At 35.5% G+C, this 13,274-nt stretch overlaps 1 protein-coding gene across 1 annotated transcript in view; it reads left to right on the top strand.

Moving 5' to 3' along the window:
- Positions 1 to 13,274, top strand: part of Hdac9 (histone deacetylase 9) — an 897,356-nt gene that overhangs the window by 639,615 nt on the left and 244,467 nt on the right. Inside the window, exon 15 of the mRNA XM_008832701.3 lies at positions 9,676 to 9,809. Coding sequence (XP_008830923.1) covers positions 9,676 to 9,809 — 134 coding nt within the window. The remainder of the gene's footprint in view (positions 1 to 9,675; positions 9,810 to 13,274) is intronic.

Here is a 13,274-nt window from a genome sequence, read left to right as displayed (position 1 = left end):
AAGTTTCTTTTGTTTTGTTTTAATTTTATTTTATGTATGTGAGTTGCCTGAATGTATTTAAGTGCACCCTTGTCTGCAATGCCTACAGTGGTCAGAAGAGGGCATCAGACCTCTTGAAACTGGAGTTACAGATGGTTTTTAGCCACCATGTGGGTGCTGGGAACTGAACCAGGTCCTCTGCAAGAGCATCCGGCACTCTTTACCTGCTGAACCATCTCTTTAGCCCTCTTTTGACTTTTTAAATATCTGTAATTAATATGTTAAAAATCAAAAGTAACATCCAAGTATGTTCTTGGGAAAGATTTTTCAAAGAAAATTTTTTCAAAGAAGACCTTACATAGAACTGTTCCACTAAATCAACGAAGCATTGAAGAGAAAATGAACACAGGTTACAAGTAGGCAATTTGCTTCATCCATTCTGTAGAGCTCATCTTTTTGGTACAACTAAAAAATTTATCTAACATTAAGCTCACATAATTTTTAAGGATCACCATTTAGACTTTCATTATAGACATTTATTCCTACCAGCTAACAGCCTCATTCCTCCTTTCCACACATTAAAAACAAAACCAAGCACAGCAAAAATCAAATCAAAACGAAACAAAATTCCAGGAAAATACGTTTTCTGCATTTAATCAGCTGCTAAAAGAAGTTTCTAATCTGTTTCCTCAAGGCACCTACATGGACCCAGTCACAGAGCCCAAGAGGCAGCCAATACCTGGTGACCCATGGAGAGCCTGAGTTAAACTGTTTGTAGAACTGATAAAAAAAAAAAAAAAAAAAAAAAAAAAAAAAAATGAGGGGTGTGTCTGATAAAGCTAAGCTGACACAACCTCAAATGGATTGTATGCCCTGTTTGAGTATGGGAAGTAATATTCAGATATAGAGAAACTTTTTATTTAAAGATTAGACATAAAATTCATTAGTTGAAGTTCTGCTAATTAAAGAAAGGACAGCATGTTTAATTTCTCTGCTAAAGTCATCTCTTCTACTCAGCTATTCCTGACAATGACCTGTCTAGGCCGAGGCTCAGAAGCGAACATCCAGGAGAGGATGCCAGCTGGGAGCCCACACCCAGTGTAACAGAAAGTCCTCTTTCCTCCATCAGTAGGTTGCTCTATATAACTGATAAATTATTTTCCTCTAACATTTTTTTTGTAGTCAGGGTTGAATATGAAATAAATCATAATTTTGAAACTAATCAAATATTTGTAAAAGTCATGAAAGTAATTAAAAGGGCTTAAAAATCAGTGTTTTGTGATAGCACATCTGAACATTTCAGCTTCAGAACAGCAAGATTTCTTTTTTCTCTAACATTTTTTATGCAGATGTAAGACGTTTCCTCAGTACAAAGCCAGCTCCATCCTAGCCTTCAACTTTTAAAATTTGTTTGTATGCAATGTCCTTCAAGAAAACTTTCTTAGCAAGCTAAATCCAAACTAAAAAGAGTCTTTATAACACAGTGGGTTGTTATCTGCTAAAATGTGTGACTGGGAAACTGTTCCAAGGGAAAGTCTATGCAGGGAGAGGCTATCTCTCTGCTCTCTGTGTCTAGCACTTAGGAGTATGACTGGCACATACAGAAGATAATAAACAGATGAGTCAACTAACAACTAACTTCAAGGGAAGAGAGTAGGAAAGATGAGTAGAGTATGATTGTACAAAAATGGCATTAACAGGGACTGGAGAGATGACTCAGCAGTCAAGAGCACTGGCTGTGCTTGCAGAGCACCTGGGTTTGATCCCCAGCACCCACATGGCAACTAACAACCATCGTAACTCCTGTTCTAGGTCTGACCTCTGCCAGCGTTGCATGACATGAGTGCACTTACATATATGCAGGCAATACACTCATACATATGAAATAAAAAATAAATAAATTTAAGATGTCATTAACGGATTAAGGGAAACTGTTAGGTAATCTATGTTTCTTAATTACAAAATTGATTTATATTCATTGAATGCAATTTGGTAGATCTAGAATTTTATGAAAGAGAACCATTTGTTAGGTGACCACAATTTATGTATGGCTATGCTTATTTTCAATAATCTTTTCCTATTCTTTAGGTTTCTCTTCAACAGAAAAAAAAATTATATGTGTCTTTGTGTGTGGTTAGGTAATCTATGTTTCTTAATTACAAAATTGATTTATATTCATTGAATGCAATTTGGTAGATCTAGAATTTTATGAAAGAGAACCATTTGTTAGGTGACCACAATTTATGTATGGCTATGCTTATTTTCAATAATCTTTTCCTATTCTTTAGGTTTCTCTTCAACAGAAAAAAAAATTATATGTGTCTTTGTTTGTGTGTGTGTGTGTGTGTGTGTATGCATATGTGTACATTTGCAAATATATTCATATGCAGTTGTCTACACACACATATAGGTATCTCTTGTGTATCTGTATATTTTTAAGACTTTCTAGAAGAATTTTGATTACCACCTGTATCATATTGGAGAAATTAACTTGCTTTAGTAGGTAATTTGCTTTTTCAATTGCTGATCTAAAGTATATTTTTCCTAAAAAACTTTTCTAAAACTTTCTCACTTAGTTCTTACTCTTGAAGATAATAAAAAAGGTCTATATTGTTTATTTAGATAAACTCAACTTGATCAAGTATGCCATATATCAAAACATATTAATGTACACATTTTATTGTAAATATGTAGTTACCTGCCACTTTATATGCCTTATGTATATTATATCTCTGCAAGTCTTTGGGAGAGTCTTCATATAGGAAGACATCTCAACACCTTCATACATGCTTGATACAGACTTATTAGGACACATGGTTGTGTTTGAAAAATCTTCAATGTGGGTAGGTGCTCAGGGTGTTAGCATGGTAGATAAACCTGAGGCCCATGCGAAGAAGCGTGTTTCTTAGTAAGCTATCTGTTTCTTCTTTTCTGGAGTCTCATGGCATATTTTCTTTAGTCTGATGATATTAAAAGTGTATAGTCTGGGATTAGAGAGATGGCTCAGGAGTTGAGAGCACTGACTACTCTTGCAGAAGACCCAGGTTCAATTCCCAGCACCTACATGGCAGCTAACAACCTTCTATAACTCCAGTTCCAAGGGATCCAACACCCTCTTCTGACTTCCGTGGGCATTGGACAACATGAGTGCACCTACCTACATATAGGCAATACAGTCAAACACATAAAACAAAAATAATAAATAAAATATTTAAAAAATTAATGAAAAAAAGTGTATTATTTTCATGATGATGAACCCCTGCAGGTTAATTATTTATGCCTGAGTCATTTTACGTCTGAGAAATTTCTTCAGTTATTCCGGTTTCTCAGTATGACTTTTTCCTCAGGAACAATCATAACTTGGAAGGGCATTTTATTTTTTATCCTACCTCAACATTTTCCTGTCATTATTATACTGCATTATCTTTTCTTTGTATTCCAAAATCTTTGCATGTTTGCATGCAATAGCACTAAATTAATTTTGTGAAATAAAAATCTATGTTTGATGCTTCTGGTATCAATTTTAATTCCGCTGCTCCTGTAATTTCCTTGAAAACCCTACTCATCACATCATCTTTCTGTCCACTCATTGCATTGTCTTTTAATTTAGCTTAATTTCTACCTTTATGTTTTAGCCCCTATTTTTTCAGACCAAAGACTCTTAAAGTTTAAAAATGCCAAAACATTTAAAAATATTATTTTAGTTTCTATAGTAAATCATTCATTGGGCTAAGTCGTGACTATTTCATTTACAGTTTCTGTGGTATATTATCATAGGCTCTATGAGAGAGAGAGAGAGAGAGAGAGTGTGTGTGTGTGTGTGTGTGTGTGTGTGTGTGTATTGGGTGTATTTGCTTTGCTTCCTCCACTCACTTATTTTTGAATATAGAAAAACTCTTCTATTTTTCCAGAAAAAAATGTGTTTTATTTGGCTTCCCTTTTTGCCAGCTGGGTAAATTCTGGTTAAATATCTTTCTTGGGTTGGTAGGGAATGGCAGCACTTAATTTAGTTTCTACACCATAACAAGTTTTCATATAGTTAATTGGGAAACATGAAAACAATTTCTTCCACCCATTTCCTTTTCACATGATACTCAATAACATTTTGGTTAAGAAACTGGCAAACAAACAACAACAACATAAAACAAGCCAAATTATAAATATTAAGTTTTTGTTTTTGTTTTCCTAGCTGGATGTGATAGTGCACACCTTTAGTTGCAGAACTTGGAGGCAGAGGTAGGCAGGTCTCTGCAAGTTTGAGGCTAGTCTGGTCTATACAACAAGTTTCAGGCTAGTTAGGGCTAAACAGTGAGACCCTGTCTCAAAAATTCACCACTACCAACAACGATGATTAAATATATATATATATATATGTATATATATATATATATATATATATATATTTATTTATAAAGACACACGCTGCCATTTTTTAGAGTCGTTTTTTATATAGCTTTATTTATTTATTTAAAAAGTCACAAGCTGCCATTTTTTAGAGTCGTTTTTTATATTGCTTGTTTTATGCATATTTAAGAGATGCATTACTCGGTACTTGATCTGTGCGTTTTCACTATTGTAACACATGTGACAAGCAGTAGATGCTGAAGAGGGTGGTAGAAAGAGAAGAGGGAAGGCAAGGTAAGCGTAGAGGGCAGACTGAGCTATAAACAGAAACAACGAAAGCAGCTGCAGTGAGAAAACTGGGGTTTGTCAGAAATGACACTTCTTTCATAATACAGTCTATCTGGGTGTCCGAGCACCAATGATGCAGGAGTCCTGAGAGTTAATGGAATGCATTTGCATATGTGTGAATTTGTTTAAATCATCTCTCGATTTCTACAGTACCTAATAAAATGTAAGTACTATGTAAGTAGTTGTTCTAGTGTTTGTTTCAGAGAAAGAGCAGGGAATATGTTTGAACACACTCAGCACAGGGGCATTATTTTTTCAATGTCTTTAGTTCATAGTTGGTTCAATAGGTCGATGTAGAATTTGTGAGTATAGAGGGATGTCTGAGGTCCACTATGCTATTTAAGCAATCCTACCATTTGTCAGCCATTCTGTCATTTAAAAATACTTTGTTTTAATATTGTATTTATTTATTTATTTATTATTTACTTATTTATTTTCATTTTATGTGTATGAGTGTATTACCTGCATGTATGTAAGTGCATCCATGTTGTGCAGTGCCTGCAGGTCAGAAGAAGGCATAGAATCCCTTGGACCGGAAATTACAAATGGTTGTTGGCCACCATGTGGGTGTTGGAAATCAAACCCAGGTCTTCTACAAGAGCAGTCAGTGCTCTTAACTGCTGAGCCATCTCTCCATGAACTCTTAAAAACATTTTTTTAATTTTATGTGTATGTGTGTAATGTCTGCATGTAGGTAAGTGCACCCATGTTGTGCAATGCCCACGGAATCAGAAGAGGCCGTTAGATCCCCTGGGACTGGAGTTACAGGCAGTTGTTAGCTGCCATGTAGAGATGGAGCTGAAGAGATGGCTTAGCGGTTAAGAACACTGCTTGTTATTGCAAAAACATTTTTAAAGAGATTTCTGACCACACAATTTTTTTCATCACTGTTTCAGAGAGTTTTAAAACTATATATTTCATGTAACTATTTTGTGCTTGACTTATTTTTATTAGATCATATGTTAAATGTGATTAAATGAAACTGCTGGAATGCAATGCTCATTGGGAAATCATACACCACACATATGTTTTGAGGAGATATACTAGATCAATATTTGCACTGTGCTAGCTTTTGGTCCAGATTCCTGGTCATAATAACTGTTTAATAAATGTTACTTAATAAATGCCCCGGGAAGGTCTGACTCTTCAGGTTGGTACCAGAAGTGGAAGAAGTGGAATGCTGGGAGCTAGGAAACAGCATTAGTAGGTCTTGGTCTAAAGATGTTCAGCTCAGCTTTCCTAGTTGATCATGAAGATGCAGCCAAACTGAACTGAGAGTTACTAGACTGGGTCTGCTTCTGTAGACATGAATGTATTCCTTGGACTGAAAACTCACTTAGCTACATGTAATGATTGAGGGCAGGAGAGAAACTACACTTGATGGTTCAAATGCATCATCTCACTTAATAAAATGAGATGCACAGAAAACACAGAGCCTACGTTTATCTAAAATGTTACCCAAACTGTTCAGGAGTTGTTTTGTTCATATTTGTGTGTTTGGGAGTGCACATGTGTGCCTTTGTACATGTGTTGTACTAATCTTACTACTAAAGTTTACAGTACAGGTAAAGATTTTAAGATTCCTTTACATAATGTTAACTCTTGTTTCATTGATCATAGTAAAGATTGATCCATTAGCTTAGGCTTTAAATAGTAAACAGTTGGGCAGAAAGAGTAAAAAAAATATAGAATTCTCAAAGATAAGTGCGGGCTGTTTTCTCACCCTGTAAGTTCTTGTTTCTGAGGAAAAAAAAGAAAAGGAAAGGAATGGTGATGAAGGAAGAGGTTGCTGTCTAACCTGACAGTCTACCTGTTAGCACCTCATTGATACAACATTGAGATGAGTCAGTGGAGGTTTGGGGTTCCAGATTTTATTTATTTCCTCTTTCATTCAAATGTCTTTCCAAGAGCTTCTGGAGTTTGTATTGCAAGCTCCTGATACCTGCAATAGTTTGTAGTTACCACAACTTGTTTTACAATTTTCATTTTCTTGGCAGTGGGTATGGAGAAAAGCTAAAAGAGGGAAAATTACCATACAAGTGAGCTTAGATTCGTGGAGAAAAGGAACAGAGGAAGTTAAAGCAACATAATGATTAAAATTTGTACTCTTGAAGAATATATTTCTAACACAAGGCAGATATTATACTTTTTGTTTCTGTATTATTATATCATTTATCAGAGTATGTAACAAAAGTTGAAATATGGTAAACAATTCTCATTTAATAGTATTTCATAAATCACTTGATAAAGATGAATTATGAAGACTAATCTGTGACTTTTGCATTTTGAGTGTAATTCTTCCTTTCTGCCTGCCTCCTTTCTTTTCTGCCTTTCTTAATCTCTTCCTTTGGACTTGATTTAATAATATTCATTCCAATTAGGTTTCGTACAAAATTGAAAACAGTGAAATTTGTGAAGAATGCTTTGTATAAACATAAACTAGGTAAAAATAAATGCATATAGTGGAGGTACTTTCTGGTTAGAAAATAAGGCATATAAAATAAAGGGTAGAATATTAATGAAGTAAGCCACATCAACTTCCAAAAGCCAAGAAGATCCACTGATTGAATTCACCAAGGAAGGCTGAATTATGGAAATGTCTAAGCTAGTTCTTGAACCTATTAACTTAGGCATTTCATTTATTCATTGTGCATACTTTTGAGGACCCACCTTTTTCCAAACATGACTGCAGAAACTGGGAGTTCAAAAATTAAACACTACAACCGTTGCCTGTGCTTCCACGAATCTTCCATTCTAGTGAAGAAAGTGCACTAGGAAAAAAATCACACACCAATTGCATAATTTTCATCAGTGCTCTAAAGAAGCCCTAGGAGCCTAAAGGAAGCTATGAGGTCAGATACAGGGGTGGACTATCTGAGTTAAAGACCTCAGGCAATGGCAACATTTTGTTTGGATGGTGACTTTAAAATGAGCTTGAGGAATCCAAAGAATCAGCTGACTGAGGACTAGGGTTATAGAAATCAGAATATTGGACATATATGGAATAGCATGTATAGTCTCAAGCTCTTAGGATTTTGACCTTTTTGAGGAACATAAGAAAAGCCTCTATTGTAGAAACAGAAATCAAACATAAAAAGAAACTGCAATGCTCCCTACCATACCTTTAATCCCAGCACTCCACTGGGAGGCAAAGGCAGAGGCAGAGAGTTAGGTAGATTTCTGTGAGATCAAGTTTAGCCTGATTTACATAGCCAGTTTCAAGCCAGCTAGGGCTACCCTGTGTCAAAAAGATCAAAAGAAAAGAAAAAAAAAAAAACTAAAGAGGTGAGGAGGGAGTTATCTATGATGTTAATGAAATTTTGAAGGGAAATATGTGGGTAAAGTGGCTACTGTGATATGGTGAATGGAACAAAATGAAAGTCAAGTAGCCAGTTACAGGTTATCTCGGGAGGGAGTTTGGGTTAGAGATAATAGTACTTTGGATTATGTATGGTTTGAGCAGCAGAGATAAGACCTGAATGATTCAAGATCTGTTTTAGAGGGAAAACAGATACACCTTTAGAGCCTAGGAGAGGAAATGTCAAGAGACACTAGGGTTTCTCCCATGAGCAATAAAGGATCTTGATGTCCCTTGTGAAAATGAGCACTGTGTGTGGTTTAAAACCAATAATTGAAAATCAGAGGTCTTCATTCTTATGAAAACCATGAAGCCTTCAAGTGGAGATTTGGGCAATCAAATAGGTAAGTGTGGGAGTCTGCTACCCAGAAGAGAGATCAGGGCTGAAGAGAAAACTGCCAGGAGGTCAGGGACCAGCATACGGATGGGCTTTGAAGCCATTTGAATCTTAAGAATGGATATTATTTGGGCCAGTGAGACAATATTTTTTGACAGACATAATTTTTACCACATGGCTTCAAAAACATATGTCATTCTTCTGCATATTTTAGTACACACGAGGGAAAGCATTTTCCCATCTTTAGTAACATTTCTCTAATACAATAATGTAACGCAAAGGGAAAATACAATTCATTTAAGTCAACTTATGATACAAAAGAGATGGCTGGCATTTCTTATCATGGATACTTGATTCTCCTGCCCCTGGAAAGTGCATTTGATGGTTATTTGTTGGAAGATGCTGAATAGCTAAACAATTTCTTTTATCAGGCAATTTTTTAAATAACAAGGTCCCTTGACTCCAAGGAATAGTTTTATGGGTGAGAATCTTAGAGTAAGCCAGAGCTTATTTTGTAATATAATTTATTACTTTAAAAGTCCCATTTTATGCTCCCATAATAATTGATTTCATCAAGTTTTTACACATTTTTCCCATCATGGAGTCTAACTAAAACATCACATACACTTGATGCTAAATTCTATTCATTATCTATAAAACCTATAGTGAAGGAATTATGATTATACTCATTTTTAAAAGAAATACTACAAGCATCTCACAATGTTATAAGATCTACAATAGCCATATTACTTGCGTAATGGCATAAATTATAAGAGAAATAAAAATAAGCCGAGAAACTTACTGTGTAAAATTGATGGTATTGCTAAACAGACTAGGGAGAAAAAATTGGAAATTCCTGCAGCTTATTCCAAGAAAGAACCCTAATCTATATGTACTCATTATGTAATTACAAGATTTTAAAAGCCTTCTCAGTTTATAACCTCAGTGATAAAATTAAAACATATATTGAAATAAGTTATCTGCCTGAAATGAGTTCACAATTATTTGAAATATTGATAGGAATACAGTATAGATTTTTTTAAATCTGAAGTTTCTTAAAATACTACCATCTTCATTATGGATGTACTAACTGAAGCTCGAGTGCTGGTTAATCCATAGATTGGTGTTTTTGGATACATGTACAGAACCAAAGAGCTGTTATGTAGTCCCAATAATTCCTGATATGGATTCTCTTTGCAAATTTTATTTTAAGGAGTCTGAGTTTTTGGACTAATGATATTATCTTCTAATGTGTACCATCACCTTCTTTCATTACTCAACCTCCGACTGTGTTTTCTTTGTCTCAAAGGAATTGCCTATGACCCTCTGATGCTGAAACACCAGTGCATCTGTGGCAATTCCACCACCCACCCTGAGCACGCTGGGCGAATACAGAGCATCTGGTCACGGCTGCAAGAAACCGGGTTGCTAAATAAATGTGAGGTAATCCTGAATTGGCCACACTCTTTTACTTACTTAAATAAATCATGTAAAGAGGCTGTATTCATTTGAGTCCTAGTAGAAAAATGTTAACCATGTAGCGCAAACACTGTGATTTATGATGCATCAGAGACACAGGTATCACAGAGCTTCCAGTTGACTCTGCATTGGTCACACAGTAGGTACTCAGTGCTGTGGGATCAAGTTGCTATTTTATCACAGCTTCGTTATATATGCTAAAACACAGTGTATTTTATCATGGCTCTATTATACATGCAGTATAGCATACTTATTTGCAAATGGTCATGGATAACTGAGTTAATGTGAACAATTCTGCAATATGTTACATACGAAGTAAATTGTTATTTCCTGTTTTGACTATGCTTTAAACTCAGATGTATGCCAGTTTTGCCTCATTGATATAAGTAGCTTTAAAAGATGAACCATCTCTAGAAAAAGAAGAGACTTCATTGAAGTGACTGATATATTTATGATTTTGTGGTAAGGTTTGAATATTTTTATTTTGTCATTATTTCTTTACACTCATTTTTGTAGATGGCTAGTAACTGCAATTCCTATTAGGAAAAGCCCATTTCTTTACCTTTTAAAGGCTCAAAACAAAATTGTTAGCAATTGGGACTCACAGCAAATAAGCAGTGTAGAATAACCTGTGGCTGTTCGTTAGCACTAAATGTCCACAGTCGTCTAAAATCCGGCCACTCTTTACATCTGAGTTCAAAATATTTTTCAAAAAACACTATCTTCCATATATTTTGATATTTCTTGATTAAGATTCTTGTTTCTGTGTCTAGAACATATTCAAGACATGTTCCAAGCCCTGGAATTACAAATTTCACAAGATATATAACATTCCTGTCTTTACAGGCGAATATACTAAAACATTGAGTTTCGTGATTGTCGTTCTCTGTGGATCAATGAAGGAAATTCAGCACATTTTTCACTTGTTGGGGCACAGAGAGGAGATAAATGACATTTGATTATAGCTACGGCCTAAGAAAACTGGCCTATTATGGACATATGAAATCACTGTTGTTCATTAAAATAAACAATTTTTATGAGTACTTTACCGGTTATTTGAAAATTACATCTGTTTGCATAATATATAAATTCTAAGGTAATATTTTCAAAGCACTGTTTATGCTAGTGCTTTGTATGTAGTGGGTATCAATTCTGAGCACATTTTTGAAAATTCACAGTAGTACATTATCTTTAGCTACCCAAAATCCAGTCAATGGGATTAAGATTCAAATTCAAGTTAGCTTAAGGTAAATCTATAAGCCTGATGGCATAGGCCTGCAATTTTAGTTACCCCCAATGGCTGAGTCAGGAGGATCACAAATTCATAGCTTACTTTGGTTACAGAGTGAATTCAGTGCCAGCCTGGGCAACTATATAGGTCTCTATCTTATAATGTAAAAAGTGAAAAGTGTGCTAGGGACATAGTGTTAAAGCAACAATCTAGCATGAGCTATATAGACCTGGGGCCTCAGTACTTAACATGGAAGGAGGATGGGCAGAAGAAGTGAATCTATAAAAAATTATATATATTTATGTTCACACTGCCAAAGGTCAAATGCAATTGCCTGTATTTTATGGTACACCTTACAAGCATCCTTCCCTAGGAAAATGAGGTAATTCATTGTTTGCTGATTTCTAAGGCTAATTTTTTCTTTATATATATTTAAATTTAAAAGATGAGTGATATATTTTGTTAAAGAAATGTCGATGGATGTTTTAACACCAAAGCCTTGATAATGTTCGTTAGGCCATTGAGCCGTTAAGGCTGTGAATGAAGACATCCAGAGCAATGTACACACTGCTAGTATTACAAATTTTACTGCATGTGTATGTTGGAATTATCAAAATCTTTTCCTATTTAAAGCTTCTACTTTTAATTAAATGTATCCTTTCCCTAAAAAGCCCAAAATGAAGGAAAATGTGCTGTGTTTATTCTTCTCCTCTTTCCTGAGTGAAGGATTATTATTTCTTTTTGCCAGTGGCATCCATACTATATGGCTCAGGCATCATACCCTTTGGTTAATTTTAGTTATCTTTAAACATTTCATGGTTTTGATAATGCAATTTGGAGGCCAAACCAGTCTCTTTCCTTCAAAATTCCCACGTGGAGCTCATAAAATAGTAGAACAAGGAGACATATTTGTGGTGGGCTGATCATAGTGGACAAAATGCCTCACCTTTGCATCTGCTGAAGATGTTGCCCTGCTCTGTGATCTCTTGGTCTTTTTGCCAGGCAAGGCATCGCTGTTTACATTTTCCACCTGCAGGTCTTTGTTACATCCTATGATAGCTGGCCTCCTCCCAACCACATTGGCAGTGGCTGATCACAGGCTTCACATGCATTGTTGGATAGCAGTGTTCCTGAAATTAATGACCTGAGGAGCTGTTTATACAAAAGGAACAGAATGTAGAAACAAATGGAATGCAGCATGGTTCTCACTAATCTCACATTTTTCAAGTATTATAATCATTCCTTTCTGGTTAGTTTTCTTTTTTAGTTCCTCGTATATCACTGTATTATTTCAAGCCATACAGCATTGACTGATTTGATATCAACCACAGTGCACATCAAGACTAAAAATTGACAAGAATGAGTAAGATTAATTTCAGCCAGTTCAAATAAACAGGAGATTTCCAGATAATAGGCAATCCCCAAATTAACAAATAACACACTTATTAAAGGGGCAAGATCAGCCAAGATGAACTTTTTTGTTGTTTGCTTGTTTTTTGAGTGCTAGTCTCACTCTGCAGCTCAGGTTGGACTCAAACCTCAGTGCAGAGGTTTGAATGAGAAACGTCCCCTGTAGGCTCGTGTATTTGAACACTTGGTCTCCAGTTGGTGGTTCTATTTGAGAAAGTTATGGAACCTTTAGGAGGCAAAGTCTTGCTGGCAGATGACTGGGGACCACTTTGGGGATTCATAGCCTCCTCCCTCTGCTTCCTGTTCTTTTTCTGCCTCTTGCCATCCTCCTTTTCCTGATTGTTGCCATGCATTCCCTATGTAAGACTCTACCCCTCAACTATAAATTGAAATAAACCTATTCCTCCCCAAGCTGCTTTTCATCACAGTATTTTATCATATCAACAGAAAGGTAACTAATACACTCAGCCTCCTGAGTGCTGGGACTGTAAGACTGTATTGCCATGGCTGGATGGATTAGCTCTTAATGGTGACCAAGCACAGATGTCTTATTCAAACTTCCCAATAAAGCAAAAGAACACTTTTATTTTTCTAGCATAACATGATGCAGCTATGGGTGTTTATTTTAAGTAAAGAATTTTGCACCCTTATAGAGGAATTTGCTCCTTGGCTTTATGGATTTAAAACTATGAGATGGAATTCCTAAAAATCACTAAAAAATATTTCATTTTTAGACACTTAGAAATTTAATGTCACCTATTTCTGATATTTTAGGAATATTCAAAATA

The sequence above is a fragment of the Nannospalax galili genome, unplaced genomic scaffold, assembly GCF_000622305.1.
Source record: "Nannospalax galili isolate Female #2095 unplaced genomic scaffold, S.galili_v1.0 scaffold450, whole genome shotgun sequence".
NCBI classification, from domain to species: domain Eukaryota; kingdom Metazoa; phylum Chordata; class Mammalia; order Rodentia; family Spalacidae; genus Nannospalax; species Nannospalax galili.
This window is presented reverse-complemented; position numbering and strand designations above follow the sequence as displayed.